Consider the following 23,263-nt stretch of genomic DNA (forward strand, 5'->3'; position numbering starts at 1 on the left):
TCCAGTTCCTCAGGCATCTGGTCCGAGCGAGTCATTATAGTTTACATATATGTCCTGCAGTCAGCCTCTATCTCTCTAATGTAACATTACACATGTACAGCAGGCGTGTGTGTGGGCTTACACACATAAAGCAGACCTGTGGGATTGTGTGTGTATGTGAGACGGGCTTACATGCGTTAAAGCCAACCTGTGTGTGTGACTGTTAACCTGCCTGTGACGCAGCAGGAGGGCACATTCTGAGAGATCGATGAGACGGACCTGAGCCGTGGAATCCCCTCCCTCGCCTCCGGAACGCCAGACATTTATTACCTTTAATTAAATCACAGCGGAATTGTGTCTCGGCTCGCCCACTCCGATAACAACGGCTCGATCGTCCCTCCGAGAGCTCGTCAGCCGGCTTTCAGAGATCTCCCATCCCGGTTGTCCTTTGTAGGGGTAAAATGTGATGTGATAAGCAGGGTACAAAGAGAGCAGGGAAGGAAGGCAGGTAGTTATTATTTACAGCACTGTAATTCTCTTAGATTCTGATTGATTTTCCCTCAAACCAACAGTAGTCATCCGCACAGGCCCTGTAAGAACATATACCGCTACACACTTCTTCTGAACATACACACACACGCTTGCACCACCCTCGTGCACAGTCTCCAGCGACAGTAAGCAATCACATAAAACCTGTAGGGCTGCATGTATAATCCAGCTCCAGAGATGGGCTGGGGTTTACAAGGATGTAAGCCCGCCACAGACACAGAAACCGACACAGTTACTGTTCCAGTCTGCTGCACTCTGTCTGGGCCTTGATTCTCTGTTTGTGTTTGTGTTTGTGTGTGTGTCTGTATGTGCGTCTGCAGGGAGAACGAGGTCCTCAAGGTCCAGCTGAAGAAATACGTGGGGGCTGTCCAGATGCTGAAGAGAGAGGGGAGCCAAGGAAACGACACCGGTAAGACCACACACACAAACTCTCAACACTCTATCTCTAAACAGGGCAGGATAAATATCTTCTCTTATGCATGACAAGGTCAGTGTTGAGCCACCACTCAAGGACGTGAGTGAATAATAAGCCTGGTTTGAGATACGCCTCTGTGAAACGTAATTAATTTCCCCCCTCTTGTTACTAAATTTTTTATGGGAATTTGGACAAAAGTGACATTCACTCCTGTTGCCTGGGGATAAATCCACGCTGTGCAAAGGGTACAGAGATAAGACTGTTATATCAAAGGCAAACAAAATCAACATGGCAGATTATGTAGGGAGACAGAATACCTAATGACATTTTGGGTGGAGAGACGGTGGTTATCAGTACTGCTCTAGGGTCCTGTGGACACTGGAATCACTGGTATCTCCCTCCTACAGAGACAGGGATTCTCCTCAGGCACTGTGTGGGACACCGGTAAGGCACAGGGATGCCTAGGATATCGGCCAATTTAAAACGTGACTTGTGTTTTTAGAGACGTGATGTAATGTGCTTGTGGATGTTCAGCATTGTTGGGTTATATGCTTTTGTGTAAGTGTCAAATATATAAATAATTGTTATACTAGTTGAAATAAATCATGTTTTTAAAGAGGTTGGTTTAAATGTAATGTTTTTCTCTGACTTGGCTTCTGGCGCTAGTAAAGGGGAAACATGCACACAATGGTTAGAAAAACATCCCAGACACACTGCATCTCATCTCTCAGGTCTCAGCAATTACTGTAGCAGTCAGACTCGTCTAATCTCCAACATGGATGTTTATGTCTACAGTGACACGTAGAGCAATGCTCTGGGACACTGACAATGTGTAATAATGAATGGGCTTCCAGAAGGCTGTAGAATCCTGACTGAGGTTCCATTTCAACACTAATCAAGGGCCTCCGCACAGCCGCCGCCTGATGAATTACCCACAATCCTCCTCAGCCTTTCATGGTCCCCAGTGGAGTCAGACCCCACAGTGTACATAGTGACGCTCTTGATATAAATATCCCAATTTGGCTTTTCCCTTGTTCTCTTTCGCTTTCTTCTCTCCCTCGCTCTCTCCCTCTCTTTTTTCTCTCTCGCTCTCTCTTTTTCTCTCTCTCTCTCACAAATCAAATCACATTTATTTATAAAGCCCTTTTTACATCAGCAGATGTCACAAAGTGCTAGTCAGAAACCCAGACTAAAACCCCAAACAGCAAGCAATGCAGATGTAGAAGCATGGTGGCTAGGAAAAACTCCCTAGAAAGGCAGAAACCTAGAGAGGAACCAGGCTCTGAGGGGTGGCCAGTCCTCTTCTGGCTGTGCCGGGTGGAGATTATAAGAGTACATGGCTATTAAGGCCAGATTGTTCTTCAAGATGTTCAAACATTCATAGATGACCAGCAGGGTCAAATAATATCACAGTGATTGTAGAGGGTGCAACAGGTCAGAACCTCAGGATTAAATGTCAGTTGGCTTTTCATAGCCGAGCTTTCAGAGGTCGAGACAGCAAAAAAATGCAGGTGCGGTAGAGAGAGAGAGAGTCGAAAACAGCAGGTCCGGGACAAGGTAGCACGTCCGGTGAACAGGTCAGGGTTCCATAGCCGCAGGCAGAGCAGTTGAAACTGGAGCAGCAGCATGACAAGGTGGACTGGGGACAGCAAGGAGTCATCAGGCCAGGTAGTCCTGAGGCATGGTCCTAGGGCTCAGGTCCTCTGGGAAAGGAGGACCTCTCTCTCTTTCTCTCGTTCTCCATCTCTGTAGAAGTGTAGACAACAGGCATACTGAATCCCCTTTTGCATCTAAGTCAAAATAATTTCCCCCCTGCATCCCTTCTGTCTCTATTGCTAATGATGTGCCATACTCCATCAGGCTTTGGTGTTGAGTTACAGCTGAAAGAGATGAGAGGGGAAACACTGAATTGATGCACAAGCGCTACAATACAGGCTTCGTTTCATGTCCTGTCAACGCTGTTCACCTGATCATCGCGCAGCCTTTTGAAACTCCTCTAATGATACAGCTCAATCCAGATGTCATCTTTTGAACACAGCTCAGGCAGAGACAGGCTACTGACAACCCATCTGAAACAGCTTTCCTCTCTTGTTAAACTCAATGCTGTTTTCTCTTCCCTCCTCCTGACGTCTCGTCTATCCACGTTTGTTTGGATTCTCCCCAGCTGTTGTCGTAGATTTTGTGTGTCACGGTGTCTGTATGTTATTGCTGTGTGACTGACTGACTGACTGCGGCGTGAAGGGAAGGCATATCACATTTTCCCATGTTGCGTGTATCATTATGTATGGTTATAGGATGAGACAGATTGTATGGGATGATTAGTACGGTGTAAACAGTCAACTAATATGTCTAGTGCACTGTCTCTCAGTCTTTAGGAAGCTCTTAGTAAAGACTCTAGAGCCACTGGCATACTTGTGTTCTACAGTTATTCACAGTAAGTTATGAATTCTCTTGGGATATACAGTGCCTTCAGAGTATTCACACCCTTGAATTCTTTTCACATTTTGTATGTGTTACAGCCTGAATTTTTTATGGATTAAATTGAGCTTTTTTGTCACTGACCTACAGTGGGGAGAACAAGTATTTGATACACTGCCGATTTTGCAGTGTATCAAATACAGAAAATCACATTGTATGATTTTTAAGTAATTAATATGCATTTTATTGCATGACATAAGTATTTGATCACCTACCAACCAGTAAGAATTCCAGCTCTCACAGACCTGTTAGTTTTTCTTTAAGAAGCCCTCCTGTTCTCCACTCATTACCTGTATTAACTGCACCTGTTTGAACTCGTTACCTGTATAAAAGACACCTGTCCACACACTCAATCAAACAGACTCCAACCTCTTCACAATGGCCAAGACCAGAGAGCTGTGTAAGGACATCAGGGATAAAATTGTAGACCTGCACAAGGCTGGGATGGGCTACAGGACAATAGGCAAGCAGCTTGGTGAGAAGGCAACAACTGTTGGCGCAATTATTAGAAAATGGAAGAAGTTCAAGATGACGGTCAATCACCCTCGGTCTGGGGCTCCATGCAAGATCTCACCTCGTGGGGCATCAATGATCATGAGGAAGGTGAGGGATCAGCCCAGAACTACACGGCAGGACCTGGTCAATGACCTGAAGAGAGCTGGGACCACAGTCTCAAAGAAAACCATTAGTAACACACTACGCCGTCATGGATTAAAATCCTGCAGCGTATGCAAGGTCCCCCTGCTCAAGCCAGCGCATGTCCAGGCCCGTCTGAAGTTTGCCAATGACCATCTGGATGATCCAGAGGAGGAATGGGAGAAGGTCATGTGGTCTGATTAGACCAAAAAGCTCTATTTTTGTCTCAACTCTACTCGCCGTGTTTGGAGGAAGAAGAAGGATGAGTACAACCCCAAGAACACCATCCCAACCGTGAAGCATTGAGGTGGAAACATCATTCTTTGGGGATGCTTTTCTGCAAAGGGGACAGGACGACTGCACCGTATTGAGGGGAGGATGGATGGGGCCATGTATCGCGAGATCTTGGCCAACAACCTCCTTCCCTCAGTAAGAGCATTGAAGATGGGTCGTGGCTGGGTCTTCCGGCATGACAACGACCCGAAACACACAGCCAGGGCAACTAAGGAGTGGCTCCGTAAGAAGCATCTCAAGGTCCTGGAGTGGCCTAGCCAGTCTCCAGACCTGAACCCAATAGAAAATCTTTGGAGGGAGCTGAAAGTCTGTATTGCCCAGCGACAGCCCCGAAATCTGAAGGATCTGGAGAAGGTCTGTATGGAGGAGTGGGCCAAAATCCCTGCTGCAGTGTGTGCAAACATGGTCAAGACCTACAGGAAACGTATGATCTCTGTAATTGCAAACAAAGGTTTCTGTACCAAATATTAAGTTCTGCTTTTCTGATGTATCAAATACTTATGGCATGCAATAAAATCCAAATTAATTACTTAAAAAATCATACAATGTGATTTTCTCCCCACTGTACATATAATACCCCATACTGTCAAAGTGGAATTATGTTTTTGGCATTTTTTTTGTACACATTAATTAAAAATGAAAAGCTGAAATGTCTTGAGTCAATAAGTATTCAACCCCTTTGTTATGGCAAGCCTAAATAAGTTCAGGAGTACAAATGTGCTTAACAAGTCACATAATAAGTTTCATTGACTCACTCTGTGTGCAATAATAGTGTATAACATGATTTTTGTAAGGTCTCTGTCGAGCAGTGAATTTCAAACACAAATTCAACCACAAAGACCAGGGAGTGTTTTCCAATGCCTCGCAAAGAAGGGCACCTATTGGTAGATGGGTTAAAAAAAAAAGCGGACATTGAATATCCCTTTGAGCATGGTAAAGTTATTAATTACACTTTGGATGGTCTATCAATACACCCAGTACCTACAAAGATACAGGCGTCCTTCCTAACTCAGTTGCCGGAGAGGAAGGAAACCGCTCAGGGATTTCACCATAAGGCCAATGGTGACTTTAAAACAGTTACGAAGTTTAATGGCTGTGATAGGAGAAACCTGAGGATGGATCAACAACATTGTAGTTACTCCACAATACTAACCTAATTGACAGAGTGAAAAGACTGAAGCCTTTTGAGAATACAAATATTCCAAAACATGCATCCTGTTTGCAACAAGGCACTAAAGTAATACTGCAAAAAATGTGGCAGAGCAATTAACTTTATGTCCTGAATACAACGTGTAATGTTTGGGGCAAATCCAATACAACACATTACTGAGTAGCACTCTCCATATTTTCAAGCATAGTGGTGGCTGCATCATGTTATGGTATGCTTGTAATCGTTAAGAACTGGGGAGTTTTTCAGGATACGAAATAAATGTAATGGAGCTAAGTACAGGCAAAACCCTAGAGGAAAACCTGGCTCAGTCTGCTTTCCACCAGACACTGGGAGATGAATTCACCTTTCAGCAGGACAATAACCTAAAACACAATGCCAAATCTACACTGGAGTTGCTTACCAAGAAGACAGTGAGTGGCCGAGTTATAGTTTTGACTTAAATCTACTTGAAAATCTATGGCAAGACCTGAAAATAGTTGTTTAGCAATGATCAACAACCAATTTGACAAAGTTTGAAGAATTTTTAAAAGATTAATGGGCAAATGTTGCACAATCCAGGTGTGGAAAGCTCTTAGAGACTTACCCAGAAAGACTCACAGCTGTAATCGCTGCCAAATGTATTGACTTAGGGTGTTGAATACCTATCTAATCAAGATATGAGTATTTTATTTTTCCTGGTTTTATTTTTTACAAATGTTAGAATTTTTCTTCCACTTTGACATTAGAGTATTTTGTGTAAATCATTGACAAAAAAAGGACATTTACATTTATTTTAATCCCACTTTGTAACACAACAAAATGTGGAAAAAGTCAAGGGGTGTGAATACTTTCTGAGGGCACTGTACTTCCATTTCTGAGCATGCAGTACATACAGTGGGGAAAAAAAGTATTTAGTCAGCCACCAATTGTGCAAGTTCTCCCACTTAAAAAGATGAGAGAGGCCTGTAATTTTCATCATAGGTACACGTCAACTATGACAGACAAAATCAGATTTTTTTTCTCCAGAAAATCACATTGTAGGATTTTTAATGAATTTATTGGCATATGATGGTGGAAAATAAGTATTTGGTCAATAACAAAAGTTTCTCAATACTTTGTTATATACCCTTTGTTGGCAATGACACAGGTCAAATGTTTTCTGTAAGTCTTCACAAGGTTTTCACACACTGTTTCTGGTATTTTGGCCCATTCCTCCATGCAGATCTCCTCTAGAGCAGTGATGTTTTGGGGCTGTCGCTGGGCAACACAGACTTTCAACTCCCCTCCAAAGATTTTCTATGGGGTTGAGATCTGGAGACTGGCTAGGCCACTCCAGGACCTTGAAATGCTTCTTACGAAGCCACTCCTTCGTTGCCCGGGCGGTGTGTTTGGGATCATTGTCATGCTGAAAGACCCAGCCACGTTTCATCTTCAATGCCCTTGCTGATGGGAGGAGGGGTTTCACTCAAAATCTCACGATACATGGCCCCATTCATTCTTTCCTTTACACGGATCAGTCGTCCTGGTCCCTTTGCAGAAAAACAGCCCCAAAGCATGATGTTTCCAACCCCATGCTTCACAGTAGGTATGGTGTTCTTTGGATGCAACTCAGCATTCTTTGTCCTCCAAACATGACGAGTTGAGTTTTTACCAAAAAGTTATATTTTGGTTTCATCTGACCATATGACATTCTCCCAATCCTCTTCTGGATCATCCAAATGCACTTCAGACGGGCCTGGACATGTACTGGCTTAAGCAGGGGGACACGTCTCGCACTGCAGGATTTGAGTCCCTGGCGGCGTAGTGTGTTACTGATGGTTGGCTTTGTTACTTTGGTCCCAGCTCTCTGCAGGTCATTCACTAGGTCCCCCCGTGTGGTTCTGGGATTTTTGCTCACCGTTCTTGTGATCATTTTGACCCCACGGGGTGAGATCTTGCGTGGAGCCCCAGATCGAGGGAGATTATCAGTGGTCTTGTATGTCTTCCATTTCCTAATAATTGCTCCCACAGTTGATTTCTTCAAACCAAGCTGCTTACCTATTGCAGATTCAGTCTTCCCAGCCTGGTGCAGGTCTACAATTTTGTTTTTGGTGTCCTTTGACAGCTCTTTGGTCTTGGCCATTGTGAAGTTTGGAGTGTGACTGTTTGAGGTTGTGGACAGGTGTCTTTTATACTGATAACAAGTTCAAACAGGTGCCATTAATACAGGTAACGAGTGGAGGACAGAGGAGCCTCTTAAAGAAGAAGTTACAGGTCTGTGAGAGCCAGAAATCTTGCTTGTTTGTAGGTGACCAAATACTTATTTTCCACCATAATTTGCAAATAAATTCATTAAAAATCCTACAATGGGATTTTCTGGATTTTTTTTCCTCAATTTGTCTGTCATAGTTGACGTGTACCTATGATGAAAATTACAGGCCTCTCTCATCTTTTTAAGTGGGAGAACTTGCACAATTGGTGGCTGACTAAATACTTTTTTTCCCCACTGTATGAACATTTTCTATACAGAATGTTTAGCTAAGCTCGCTGTAGGCTTGAGAGATGCATCAATTTAGCAGTGGTTCCCTAAACTTTCAAGTATCAAATCCAATCAAGTAAGCAAAACCGAGTACAAATGAAACACTGGCCACAGAGGCATGATATGAGGGTCAGGATTCAACCTCCTTCATTTCATCTTTGTGATTATCTCCTTCCAGTATCTGTTTACATTTAATGCATTAACCTCAAACCCATATTTTTTCTTCTTCTCCTAAATGAGATTTAGGCGCTCTCTGACCCCTACTAGATTAATCTGTGACGGAGCATCTCACTTCATACGCTTTAATACCTCCATTTATAAGAAGCCCTCGACAGGCGGGATTAATCTCAGTTCAGAAAACAGATTACGGCGGCAGTTAAAAACGAATTAACACACACGTTGTTGCTTCTCATGCTCCTTTGACAGACAGACACGCTACTTAATGAGGGAAGCAACCAGCAGCATTTTTCACCTACGCGACTCAGGCCACCAGAGAAATGTTAATAACACCATGTTACTAATTCAATACACAAACACTGCCATATTTATCAGACATTGGTGTGTGTGTTTGTGCCCATGCATGTGTAATGGTGTTTATTGTGTTTATGTTGACTAATGTCAGCTCCTGGGGGTTGAGATGGGGCGAGTGTTTATTAAACAGAAGGTGCGTGTAAGGGAGACCGGGGTTTGTGCCACCGCCATGGAGCCTCTTAATGAAACAGAAGCGTGGAGTGTATGTGTTTATGAGTAAGTGTGTGTGCATCCGGTTATTTATTTTGCATGAATAGGTCTTCATCAAATAAGATGCTTGTTTATTAAACCAGAAAGTGTGTGAGTGTTGGTGTGTGAGAGGCTCTTTATTAACCAGCCGGTGTTTACCTGGGTGGAGGGGTGTGACATGCCCAGGTGGTCAGCTGAAGGGGGCCGGGCGGGGCAGCAGGTCTCATCACCTGAGCTGTACAGTGTTAATGAACATTTTAATCAACGACCGCATGCCAGACACAGTTCAGTCTCATTATGTACTATAGCCCCCTACCTGGCCAATCTCATGAGCAGGAGATGATAGGGCATGAAAAGGGAGAGTAGACAGGGTGAGGTGGGAGATGAGAGGTTGAAGGTGGCGGGGAGAGTAAGAGGGGACAGGGCCTGAGGTGAAACACCCAGAGGAGACCTCTGAGGTTCACCTCTCTTCTCTTCTATCGCTCCCATGTTATTTATCAGCTAGGCCTATCCTTCCAACACCTGATCCCCTATGCACGCACAAACACACACACACACACACACACACACAGTCAGTAAGGGATTACATCTGGCTCCAGTCTGGGGAACCTGTGTTGTATTAACAGGGTAGCCAGTCATTTACTGCATGACTGCTCTGCCTGATAACCCATTGATATTCAGCATGCAGAGGAGAGGATGGCCAAACACTGTTCAGATGAAAGGATGGGGAAAATGTGGTGTGGGCATGTAGGCTGTTCTTTGCTAAACTTGTCACAAAGTCACTGGGTGGAGTACTATTGTGTGTGTGTGTGAGGGAACTAGTTATAACTGCATTTGTGTGCACATTCTGTGTGTGTGTGTGTGTGTGTGTGCGCGCACTAGAGCTGGGTGATATTGACAAAAATCTATATCACATAAATTGACTGAATTATCACAATAACGATAAATGGAACGATAGGTTTATAACATGTAATGTGCACCACAGTATTTTTTTTATATGCCCCTTTAAACTACTACCACTATTTTGAATGTTGTAGCTATCAATTGGCCCATTAACAATCACCCATATTAGCAAACTTCATATTTTTTTCTAGTAATACCCTATAGGTTATTTATCGTAATGAACGATATCAGCAAAATGTCCACAATAAGTTGTCGGTTTGGTCGGTGTCCATAATTTTAGGTTTATCTAGTGTGCACTCTGAGTGTGTATTTATAATCACACCAACAGCTGTATGTGTCAGCTACCTGCGGTTACTCAGATTAAACTAAACATCAGAGGGCCTGCGCGGCGTGGCTTTAAAGCACTGTTGCGGCTCGCTAGGTGGGCGGAGCTTGGTGATGTCACAGTGACGTCAGAGGCCCTGGGCAGTGACCGTAATCAAAGGTGATCGGTGCTCGACTTGGTGGCGGCGCTGCCCAACTGGTCCAATACTCATCTCCCAGGGATACAGAGAGAGGTGATAATGAAATCAAGGAGACACCCTGCTGCCAGCAACGGTTTGGGTCTCACGGTGCATCCCTTTCAGATGTTTAAGCATTGCACATATCCTACCATTACTGTACCTCAATTCCACCTCGCAAAGTTTGAATTTCCTTCTCATTTAACTTCTTAAAGTATTGCCATACAGGACTTCGCTGCTGTCGCTTGCCTTTCTCTGCCATTTTTCCAACTGTTGACGATCACGTAGTGGTGGAGAGTCGACTCCAAAATAATTGATTTCTCGACTCCTTGCACGTCGACTCCTATTTGTGAGTGTCAAGATTTAGACTCCTAAAATTCCTTATTTTTGAACGGAGGAGTCTGATTAGTGGCACGGGGTTGGCAGTTCCGCCACCAGGCAGAACCATGCACTAGGCCTATCTATCGGTAATCAAAAGCTGCATCTCGCAGTGTAATTATTTATCTCGTAACTTCAGTAAAGCAGGGCCTATCATCAATGAATAGTCTATGATATTCTACACAACAGACCGAAGACTGAACACACACTCGCATTATTAGCGAAGAGAAAGAGCATGCGAGCCAGCGCGAGGCTGTATCGCATTAGTGGAAACCAAGATTGTTCCCAGGGCAGGTCTGCTGGTTTTGACTAGCAGAAGTAACTTTTCGTAGCAGGTTAAGAGAATTTACGCAGCAGGTTAGGATCATTAACGTGGCAGATTAGGAGAATTAGGTTAAGGTTAGGAAAGGGTTAGATAAAATTGGCCCCGACAACGCGACAACCAGCTCTGCACTGAGAACTGTCTGATTTCCACTAATGCGATGCTGCCAGCGCGTGGGAAAGAGAAGGGGGCAGGCATATGTCTTGGTAATCTGTATCTCTTGTCTTGCATGCCTCGCAAATTCACCAAATTACCCTAAAGTTCGCCTCTCCTCTGGTTTTATTTAATTACATAACTTTTTTTCCCCTTAAGTTAAGAATCCCAATTAACTAAAAGGGAAGGATTGTGGACACTTATGATGATGGTGTAAAAATGTATGCACACATGACTGTAAGTCGCTTTGGATAAAAGCTTCTGCTAAATGGCATATCATATTATATTATTATGGCTATTGCTTAGAGTCGCTTCAATGCTTATTTGAAGTGCTGTGGTGATTGGCACCGGCTTTAAAAGCGGCACTAAAAATAGCAAATCTCCTTCAGTAAATCTATCTCTCTTTTGTTGCTTTTTGAAAACATACTACCCAAAAACAAAGTCTACGCGTTGGAGAGCCATTTTTTTTATTCTAATGTTGGATGGTGTTTCATTTGCGGTGTGATAACCGTAAGACACCTAAGCTCCATTAACAACAATCTTTCTTTTCATGTGTTTAGGGAGCGGGTGACTTTTGTCATTCAAAGAACTGGCTGGCTGAGGCTCAGGAGCTGACAGAAAGCTGAGTCAGAGCGGCTACTACCTCTGATCACTAACTTTCTCCTACCTTTACCTCAGAGAGGAAAGTTTACTGAACCTGTACAGTAATCTAGCTAGGTCTATTTCTCTCTTTCTCTCTCCACCCCCCCTCTCCAGTGTGAGTCAGACCTTAATGACAGGGCTGAGAGGTGTGAGTCAGTCTGTCCCCTCATTGTGTATCTGACACAGGTTGTTGAACTATATTGTATAAAAGCCTCTCCCCAACAGATGACTAAATAGTGTATATCTGTGAGAGTGTAATGAAATGAGCAGTTAGCATTTGATTAAAGCTGTGATTTAAATGTGATTCATCATGTGTATCATCATAATCTGATGATATGGAACATGCTGTACATGTTACGCTACACACTCCAAATATAGGCTACATCTGCTGGCTCTTGAAATACGCTTCATGTTCAATATTTCAATGTATTTATTATTCCATTGTGTCAATCAGATTAGTGTTTTGTTGTTAAAATAGCTCTTTGAACTTGTAGTGAAATATTAATGAATTTGTAAAACCTGACGTTTTGTTAAGGTGTTATCAGCTGAATCAGTTTTAATTGCGTGTGTTGTTTAATAGCCCGGTGTTGAGCCAAGCTCTTTGGTTTAGAAGTCATGAAGGGTTGGATTAGAGCAGATTTCTCATCAGAACGGGAGAATTCTGTTTCTCTGTTTAACTGGATTCTGTTAATGTATTTCACACAATGTTCAGGGCCTTACAGAATATCTGGAAACCAGTGTGTCTTTTAACTGGGATTAGGTGTGAACTACTAAAGACTGTGAACCCAAATAATGAAGATGCTGTATCTCAGTTGGAGTTTTTTGTAAGCGTGTTACTTCCGCTCACGGAGCCCCGCTGTGTTCACTTGACACCCAGTATCAAATTGGTTGTCAAATTAAAGGCTAAGAGTCTATATTTTGGGGGAATGAAGGCATAGATACATGTTTCAACCATTTTCCATCTTAAAAATTAGGCATAAGTAAAGGCTTTGATTTCTGGATAAACAGATGGAAAAGGGGTCTTAGAAAACATCTTAGGGCATCAGAAATACATCAAAATACAATAATGTTGAAGTAAAGACCCCTGCCAACTAATATCAACACATATATTTTGTTTTGGAGAAATTGTTTACCTTTTGTAAGTTTAAGAAATATTGCCTTGTACCTTTTAATACCGTTACCAAAAACACACACATCTTTAAGATATTTTCTAATTTGTCTCCCTCATAAAGGGAGCATAATGAAAGTTCACAGAAGTAAAGGTAGACCTACCAATTAGTTATAGTGATTTTACTGATATCAATTTTTTTATGAACGATTAAGTGATTAAAACTTGTAATTCCGTTACCAAATTGATAAAGGAATTACTAAAAAAATCAGTAACGGAATTACTGCAACTGAATTGGCTACAATGGTAAATCATAACGGTCACAAACCACAGTTGGGTCACCTGCTCCCTTCCACTGGCATACAGTTATGTTCAGCTCATAACTGTTTTCTTTGTCTTTCTGTTGTCTGGTGGTCAAACCAAGAGTGTTAAAGAACATTTTCTAAAATGTTCAACTTCATATTCATCAGCTCCAGCACCACCCCAACATCAAAACATTTGAAATTGTGTGTTTTTATGTGTTGTAGTAAAACAAAATAAGTTTTATCAATGACATCATCAACCAATTAGTAGCCATCTTTCTCTCTCTTTGCCTCTCACTCTCCAGTTAATGTCACCTTTCCCAGCTTTTACCGACACCTACACATGTGGCCCCTCTCTTTCCATTTACTGTAACCAGCATCCTCACCCACTGAGCACCAGCCAACACCGGACGTCGTTGAAAAGTAGTTGAAATTTGGTCAGTCCACCCTGGCCTTGATGTTAACGTCCACAGACGGACCGGACTGGACCAAATCTGAACCTATCATAGATGTATGTTTCACAATTTTGGATAGTACAGTATATATAGTGAGTAGAGCACAGTAGAAGTACTGTACAGTGAGTAGAGCACAGTAGAGTACAGTCCAATACAATACGGTAATACAGTACAGTACAATACAGGTCAGTGCAGTAAAGAAAAGTATAGTACAGTAGAGCAGTGGTTCCCAAACTGTGGGGCATTTGGGGGGGAACTCAGTCCGGCTTTCAACTTACTCTTGAAAGCTGTAATAGTAGAATGCACTAGTAGAATCCTCTTGTCATGACAGTCATTGCATACCTTCGAGAGTTATTTATATGTCCAGATCAAGCCCATGTCAGCTAATGTTTTTTAGCTAGGTTTTTTAGCCCATATATTTTGTTGTAATGTTTGAGTCACTTAAATATCACATGGATACACATAAGACATTGCAAAATGTATAGAATTGCAAGAAAATTAGCTGTAAAACTGCTAATCGTCTCTGCACCTCAAAATGTGTAGACAAATGTGTAGAGTTGCAGGAAATAAGCTTAAAACCTGCAACATTTTCTCTCCGTCAACAAGAGGGGTGTGAACAGTTTGTGTCATGAACAGTGCTTGTGCCCATAGGGGTGAAAAAGTTTGGGAACCCCTGCAGTAGAGTACAGTAAAGTATATTGTACTGTACTGTACTGAACTATACTCTACTGTACTGAACTCTACTGTGCTGAACTCTGCTCTACTCTGCACTGTGCTGTCCAAACTTGTGAAACATAGGGAGAATGACATTCATATCCATAATTATGCATCTCTGTGTAATATAGATCAGGGACCCATGATGTAATTCCGTTACCGGGTGTAAATCCACTTCACATACTGTAGTTCAATAGCCAAAATTGATTTTTTCAAACTCAAGATGTCCAGTCATAGCTGACACCCTATTTTTTTCTCCAGACATCTTTGAATCTTAATACAGAGCAGATATTCAGAGTTTTTGGAAAATTTGGTCGCATAAAAACCTGAGGGAGATTGTACGCTAATTCAGCTACCAAAGTTCACATCTGCACAGTTCTTCCATTAAATTCATTTTTGTACATTTGTCAGTGGAAATTGTTAAAAGTAGTCATTGTGCATAGAGCTGTATGGTTTGTTAAAACTTTGAAATCAGTGGTTTTGTTTGGCATACATTTAAAAGTGAGAAAAACTGAGTCAAAGCGTAATTCCGTTACCGTGGAATTGTCCATATGTTTATACCATGCCAGGCACAGTGCAAAGCACAAGTGTGATTGGCTTCAAGTCCAAAAGCATTACTTTATATAGGACGGAAATCAAATCTCTGATTGAAATATTAAACACTGGAAACTGGCCCATGAAATCCCTGTCCTCCGTTCAAAATGGGCTGTAATGGTAGTTGTAGGGAGATTAAATGTTATTTATATTGGATTGTCTTTAGGCTGACCTCTTGACCTGAGAAACAGGCTGGATTTGAGTGGCGGGCCTCTGGAGATTCTCAGGTGGAGTGAGAGAGGGAGCGAGAGAAGTAGTAGTGGAAGTAGCCTAGTAGAGGGAGAGGGAACAAAGAAGAGAGTGAGATTGGTACAGTATACCTGGAGTTTTAGCTGTGGCAAAAGAAATGTTCCTTTCATCCTCGCAGTAAGAGAAGTCTGAATGTGAGCGCTCTTCTTTGTGTTAGTCTGAATATGAAACGCAGCGCTAGGGAGAGTTGGGGCTGCTGTTGACACCAGCACAACACTTCCTGGAACTTCAGTGGCTAATGAACGTGAGGCTGCCAACACAACAAGGCAGGAAATATTAAAGGCTGCTGTTGGAAAACAGGATCTTAATATAGATATATTATGTAATCAACAGATCAGCAGACATGTCAAAGTAAATACTAAAACCGTTAATCAACTGACTATATGGGATATGTCAAAGTAACCTTAATACTCAGTAGTTTATCAACAGAATAGCTGGGTAGATTTCACCTCTGTCAAAGTAAATAGGCTACTGTGCTTTCCATACAGTGGTTGTTAGACGACTTCTTTCACTGTCATCCTATCTAGAATGGTAGAGAATTTCTAATCAATGTACTATAATGGTAGAGGAGAAGGCAGCAGTAATCATCATTTTGCTAACATAATTGTCTCTCTTTAATATCTAATGGAAGTTTAATTTCCATCATAATTGTCGGTCCTCCTGAATTAAATCAGATATCCACAGTGGTGTTTGTTAACCATAGTTGCTTAAAGTTGCTGCTTGAATCTTTCCATTCCTAGTAGTGTCTGGATGTATGTACGATGTATTAAAATTTCTTCTCCCACCTAGATAATGCCTGGATCGCTCCTGCCTACCCATCCTGACTGCTCTGATATACCTTTAACCCATAGATGGCAGTGTTTCCATGACTCCATATGAGCCCTGTCCTGTATGGGAAGGGGTGTGAACCTGGGGAGCAGAGCACACAGGCCCTGACAGCTCTCCCTAATGTAGATTTACCATAATGTCCTCCTAGGAAATGAGATGTACAGTGTTAAATAGTTTGGAAAGACATTGAAGATATCTTGCTCCGCTGCCTGCGATGACCTTGCTGTAGAACCGCAGACCAAAACATTTCAGACTGCCTTTGAGTAATGACACTAATTATTGGGACCAGAAAAATCATCCTTTTCTCTATCCGACACCTCTGATCGGAACCTGTTGATAAGTTGGCTTTGGTCTAACCGGACAGAAACGACTGTAGATTAGTATTTCACCTCGACCCTGTGCTGTGCTTCTTCCCTCTCTGGTCTCTCAATTAAGACTTCCTTTGTTCATGTAGCCATAGAGAGGCAGTGATCTGTGTCATTTATCTTCATACATTTTTTATCCACACAAAGAGGGGAGACCAAAAGGTTTTCTTTTTAAAAGGAGATGTCATTCTCTATAGAGGGCTGTTAACTTTAAACAGGCCTTGCAGCGGTGCTGTCAGAATTTCCCCGTCTCTTTGTGATGTAACGGGCTGATGACGGCAAACTGAAGTTTTAGGAAAGTTCTACCAGCAGGTCACATTAGATCATCAGACAGGATGTTTAGTCCAGTAAGTAACAACTCGTATTAGATGAGGACATTCATTAATAGTCAGAGATTCTCACCTGCAGCGAGGCATAACACACACGGAATCACACACACATACATCCAAGCACATGCACACTGCTCTCCAAAGGTGTCTCAGGGAGAGTTGGGATATGCAAAAAGCACATTTCCAATTCACACATGCGTGTTAATACACACTTGAAATAGGACAAATATAAGCACCCACCAAATTATTATTATTATTATTTGAAGTGTGTGTTTAATGCCCTCTCCAGAGTGACAGGAAAGGTCTTCCGTCAAATGGGGTGTGTGTGTGTGTGTTTGAGAACGATACTCCTTGTTCTCATAATAGCCTAGTGATAACATCAGAATATCACAAAGCCCTCTGCCAGCCCTAATATCACTTATCTCTCTCTCTCCCCCTCTCTCTGTCTCTCTGTCTTTCTCTCTCATCTCTCCATCTCTCTATCTCCCTCTCCATGTGCCTCCCTCTACCCCCCCTTCTCTCTAAAAATAGGAAATGTCTAAATTACACTTGCTAATAGGATGCGGTGGCAGCTTTTTTCTCTCCTTGTCTTCAGTCTAATTCTGCATCAGGGACAGAACACATTTCACTTGATACCAAATGAAAGGCTTTTTCTTATCGACTGTTAAAAAGAAGAGTGATGAGGGAACCGGAGGAGTGTCTGAACTTCAGTTGGAGGGGAGAGACAGTGGCTTATAGAGCGAGAGGAGGTATGGTATATACAGCCAGCTCCTCTTCTCCTCTTCTCTAGTGGATGTCCCTCCATCCTCTTTAAACTAATGGGAGCATCAATAGTTAATAGTCCACTATGCCTAGCTAGACTAAATACCAGCACTAGCCTCAATCGCAGTCACAATCTACTGTTTAAACAGAATACAATACACACCAGGCAACTCTCTGGCCTTCTTTTTGTTTCCTATAATGCAATATACTTATGTTCTGAAAGCTTTTTATTGTCTGCAGAATGTTGTCTGGGTCTGGTTCTTCTCCCATCAGAATACATTGTAGATGCACAGTAAAGTTGAATCATGGTAGATCATGATGGTAGCCTAGATTGTGTTACTGGAAATCATGTTTGTGCATTCAGCCTTGACTGGTATTCCAGACATGTTCATTTGTTTGAAAACACATATTGTGTATAGTACAAAACAAACATGACTATCATAGCAGCCACGCACACCATATTCATATGATCAATCACCAACCTCATAGTCCTCAGCCATCTCTGTGTGTTCTGTGGGAATCCATGTGTCTGATGTTGGAGCTCAGTAATGATCTTCAACACTAGATATGACATGCAGACACTCTTGGAAGAAAATTGAACTTGAATGGAAAATGTGTCTGTCATTAAAAACCAACACATTGTTCTGGAGAGTCCCCTGCTGATTATAGACCCATAGGTTTAATAAAATGTGACAATAAAATAATAAAAAAGCTTATAAGCAATAGAATGGCAAGACTTGATACATATAAATCAAACAGGGTTTATTAAAAATAGACACAAACAAATACAAGAACATGTTTCAGTTTAATACAATATGCAAAAAAAAAAAAAGGAAATTGATTTATCAATAATCAATTGATAAATTGCTGTTGATGCCGAAAAGGCTTTCAACCATCTTGAATGGCCTTTTCTATTCAAAACTATGGAAGCTTTCAACTTTCCAGCTGAAATAATACATGTAATAAGAATATTGTATAAATGTACACAAATAATACATTATCTGATGAAATTGCTTTAGAAAGGGGCACAAGACAGGGATGTCCCCTCTCCCCCCTCCTGTTTGCACACACTAAAATAATAACTTACGATCTACAGCAATCCTTTAAGTGGACCACAAAAAATATTGAATACTTTGGATCCTTAATAAGTAACAACAAATATATAAAGATAACTACTCAAATTGAATAATCTTCCAGTAAATAATAAAGGTAGAATAAACCTCTTTTAAAATGAAATGGCTGCCAAAGTTTTGGTATTTATTTTCGGTAATACCCAATACCCCACCGAAGACATTCTTTAGAAAAATATACTCAGTCATAAGACTTTATATGGGCAAATAAAATTCATTGAATAAAAAGGAAAGTTTTACATCTTCCTAAGTCTGGTGGTGGTTTTAACCTTCCAGACTTGGAATTGTATCAACTCGCTACTCAAGGCTTTTACTTGCGACATATACTTAAATGCACTAAAGAGGAACAATGGGTACATATTGAAGATGCACATGCTCATCCCCAGAATCTTTTTTACGTGTCTATTTTCAAAGGATAAAGCTAAGAACATTTAACAACTTCATAGTTAAGAAGACTATAACAATATGTAAGAAAATTTAACATATTCTACTATAACCAATATCACTCAAAAAAAACTAATAAAGCAACACCTCACGGCACAATGCCTCTCCACCATGTGACCTACTTGTTGTGTGTATGTACTGACGTACAGTGCATTCAGAAAGTATTCAGACCCCTTCACTTTTTCCACATTTTGTTACATTACAGCCTTATTCTAAAATTGATTTAATTGTTTTCTCCCCCTCATCAATCTACATACAATACCCCATAATGACAAAGTAAAAACAGGTTTTTATAAATTATTGCCAATTTATTACAAATAAGAAATTGAAATATCACATTTACATATGTATTCAGACCCTTTACTCAGTACTTTGTTGAAGCATCTTTGGCAGCGATTACAGCCATGAGTCTTCTTGGGTATGATGCTACAAGCTTGGCAAACCTGTATTTGGGGAGTTTCTCCCATTCTTCTCTGCAGATCCTCTCAACCTCTGTCCGGTTGGATGGGGAGAGTCGCTGCACAGCTATTTTCAGGTCTCTCCAGAGATGTTTGATCGAGTTCAAGTCCGGGCTCTGGCTGGGCCACTCAAGGACAATCTTGGTTTCATCAGACCAGAGAATCTTGTTTCTCATGGTCTGAGAGTCCTTTAGGTGCCTTTTGTCAAACTCCAAGCGGGCTATCATGTGCCTTTTACTGAGGAGTGGCTTCCGTCTGCCTACGTTACCATAAATGCCTGATTGGTGGAGTGCTGCAGAGATGGTTGTCCTTCTGGAAGGTTCTCCCATCTCCACAGAGGAACTCTGGAGCTCTGTCAGAGTGACCATCAGGTTCTTGGTCACCTTCCTGACCAAGGCCCTTCTCCCCCGATTGCTCAGTTTGGTTGGGAAGCCAGCTCTAGGAAGAGTATTGGTGGTTCCAAACTTCTTCCATTTTAAGAATGATGGAGGCCACTCTGTTCTTGGGGAGCTTCAATGCTGCAGAAATGTTTTTGTATCCTTCCCCAGATCTGTGCCTCAACACAATCCTGTCTCGGAGCTCTACGGACAATTCCTTTGACCTCATGGCTTGGTTTTTGCTCTGACTGTCAACTGTGGGACCTTATATAGACAGGTGTGTGCCTTTCCAAATCATGTCCAATCAATAGAATTTTCCACAGATGGACTCCAATCAAGTTGTAGAAACATCTCAAGGATGGACAATGGAAACAGGATACACCTGAGCTCAATTTCGAGTCTCATAGCAAAGGGTCTGAATCCTTATGTAAATAAGGTATTTTTTTTTTTTTTTTTTTTTTTTTTTTTGCAACAACGTAAAAAAACCAAAAAAAATGTTTTCGCTTTGTTATTATGGGGTATGGTGTTTAGATTGATGAGGAAAATGTTTTATTTAATCCATTTTAGAATAAGGCTGTAACGTAACATAATGAGGAAAAAGGGAAGGGGTCTGAATTCATTACGAATGCACTGTATGTGTACCTGAGACACACACACACACACTACATGTTAATGTTTTTAAATGTATGTAAATTGTAAAGTATTTTGTCTGTAATGTATTTTGCGTTATGTGTTGGATCCCAGGAAGACTAGCTGTCGCCATTGGTGTCGGCTAATGGGGATCCTAATAAATCAAATCAAACTCCCTAAAAACACAACCTTATGGAAGAATCCTTGGATAGCTTTTCAGAATTCACCGATAAATTGGTCCACATGGAAAACTAAAGGCATAGAAACCGTAAATGACTTGGTAACAGGAAATACATTGATTCCATGACAGAATAAAAAAATAATTTTGGACTGACCAATGTAGATAGTTTTTAAAAGTTACATATCACGAAATTTCGATTTGAAATCTTTTGGGCATCAGAGCAACCTTGAGGGAATTTTATTTGAGTCAGAAAAGGATGTTCATATGATAGGGAAGATATACAAAACCTTGCAGAGAGCCTATCCAACTGACAATCTCTTAGAAAAAAATATAAACTATTGGAATCAAGACTTAAAAATAACTGATGTTGGCCCAAGATGGAGGGAAAGTTGGAGCATAACTAACGGAATTACATTTAACGAAAATGTACGCTTAATCCAGTATAAAGTAATGTATAGAATGTATTATTATATATATTTTATTATTATAGTATTAAATTCTACAGCACAACGGCAGAGTCATGTCTTAAGTGTAAAACTAATAATGACTCAGTAATCAATGCTTTCTGGGAATGCTATAAAGTCCGGAAGTTGTGGGCAGAGCTAGAAAGTTGTCTGTCAGAAGTATTACAATCTAAACATACTTTTAATCCGTCTGTCTGCATATTTCAAGACATGGCATATGGGGGTGTAGTGAGACTCAATGGGCTTGATTATTCTCTTCTCATCACTAATTTTTTTTAAACGTGTATGAAAAACGTGGAAATCAATCAATCCGCCACAATGGAAAAATCTAAGGATTTACTATTTAAATATTGAAATAGCATGGGCAATCATGCAGGCACTAGGGATGGGGGTGTGAGCATGCGGGTCTGGGTAGATGAGATGTAGTCATGGTTTGTGTGCGTCTGTAAGTTGTTGTTCGTATGCATAAGTTTGTAAATGGAGTGAAAAAAAATATATGCAGAAAATGCTTAATGTTATATTATACCAAAAAGAATCAATACATTATTTAAAGCCATATTCAGGGTGCTTAATCAATCACCTGCCATCCCAATCCCATGCCTCCCTACTGTACCCTTCATCCTCTGTTTGTATAGGATGAGACGAGTCTACGCTGCGTTTGAGGTTCAAGCACCACAACAGCATTTGTCTTCAGCACTAGACAGAGGAATAATTGATTTGACCCACTTTAACATTTGTCGTTAGTCATCTGCTGCCTTGAATGAAATTATGGAGGAGAGGCACATTTATCGCCTGTGTGATCCTCTCTCTCTCGTGGGCAGGGCCGGCCGCCCTTTCCACAGAGTCAAGACTATTAACAAAATAACCAAAACGCAATTAGATTGACTTTTGAAAATGGCAGTCAATTAACGATGCAGCGGCTGCGAGCATCTCAGAGCGGGGAGGGTAATCTACGGTGATCGCGCTCTGATGAAGAATGCAGTTTGTCGCTAATGAGAGAGGCAGTTTGTTTCAGTGAAGCCGGCCGTTCAGTCATCGTCTAAGTGGCAAGACCAAATCATGCTGGGTCATCGCTGTTCAAACCCTTATTGATGATGTCGTTGTTGTTGTCACCAGTGACCTCCTCAAGACCCCTTTCCACAGCGTCGAGAAGGTTAACACAATAACCAAAACGCAATTTGGTTGACTTTTCAGTCAGTTAGTGACGCTGCAGCGAGCATCGTAAAGCGGGTAGGGGGAATATACGGCGTTCGGTTTCCGACGAAGAAGCAGCTTGTCGCTAATGAGAGGCCGGTCGTTCACTCATCGTTTATGTGGCAAGAGAGCAAAGCATGCTAGGTCATCGCTGTCAGAACCGTTATTGATGATGTCGTTGTTGTTGTCACCAATGACCTCTTCAAGACCTCATTGGTCAATAAATTAACCTTTGTGTTTGAACTGGAGCAAAGGTCTTGTCACGTCGTCTGATCTGTTAGACATGGCATTAGTAGATTACAGTTAGCTCAGCTGTTTATGTTATAGTCTTTAGCTCCGTGAGTTAGCTATTAGGTCTCTACACTACCAGTCTTCACATCCGCAAATCTCAAAAGAGACCTTATTCCCCAGTGTACTGCTTTTGACGAGCCCTCAAGTAGTGCACCAGGGAATAAGGTGGCATTTGAGATAGTTATTAGATCAGGCGATTTACCCCTAGAGCTCAGTATTGTGACTGGGGTGTGCCCAATCTACAGTGTTTGTAGTACTGTACCTGAGCTTGTTCATGTGAAGTGTGTCTGGGGGGGGCTTTTATGTAGGACTGAGAAGCTCAGTTCTGGTGACTTTTTAAAAGGACATTCTACTCCAAAATGAAGGATTTTGATGTCCCAAAAAACGTGCAAAAACACAGTGAATATAATGTAGTAATAATGTATCATGTATAATGTAGTATAATGTACCTGTTAGGGTAACTTGGGGTAGCTCGCCAACCGGCCTGTACTTACCTGCCTGTACTTCTCACAGAAACCACTTAATTTCACAAATGTTCCCCCCAACAACTACTCTTGGTCAACTAAAAATATGATCTGTCTCTTCAATCTTTTAAGTCATTCCCAAAAAATTATTTTGAGGTAGAGTTGCGTTGTACCCCAAGTTACCCTACAATTGACTGGTGTTACATTTAACCCCACTCACTGTGAATTGCTGAGCAGTAACGTGCTTAACCATGCTGCTGCTAAAAACTCTGGGTTTAAAAATGGTG

General features: G+C 41.5%; 1 protein-coding gene across 2 annotated transcripts in view; it reads left to right on the forward strand.

Moving 5' to 3' along the window:
• snx29 (sorting nexin 29) overlaps positions 1-23,263 on the forward strand; it is a 94,626-nt gene that overhangs the window by 12,922 nt on the left and 58,441 nt on the right. For both annotated transcript variants that reach the window (XM_041858803.2, XM_041858802.2), the window contains exon 14: positions 849-937. In XM_041858803.2, the coding sequence (XP_041714737.2) occupies positions 849-937 (89 nt within the window). The remainder of the gene's footprint in view (positions 1-848; positions 938-23,263) is intronic.

Source organism: Coregonus clupeaformis, chromosome 31 (assembly GCF_020615455.1).
Source record: "Coregonus clupeaformis isolate EN_2021a chromosome 31, ASM2061545v1, whole genome shotgun sequence".
Taxonomy (NCBI): domain Eukaryota; kingdom Metazoa; phylum Chordata; class Actinopteri; order Salmoniformes; family Salmonidae; genus Coregonus; species Coregonus clupeaformis.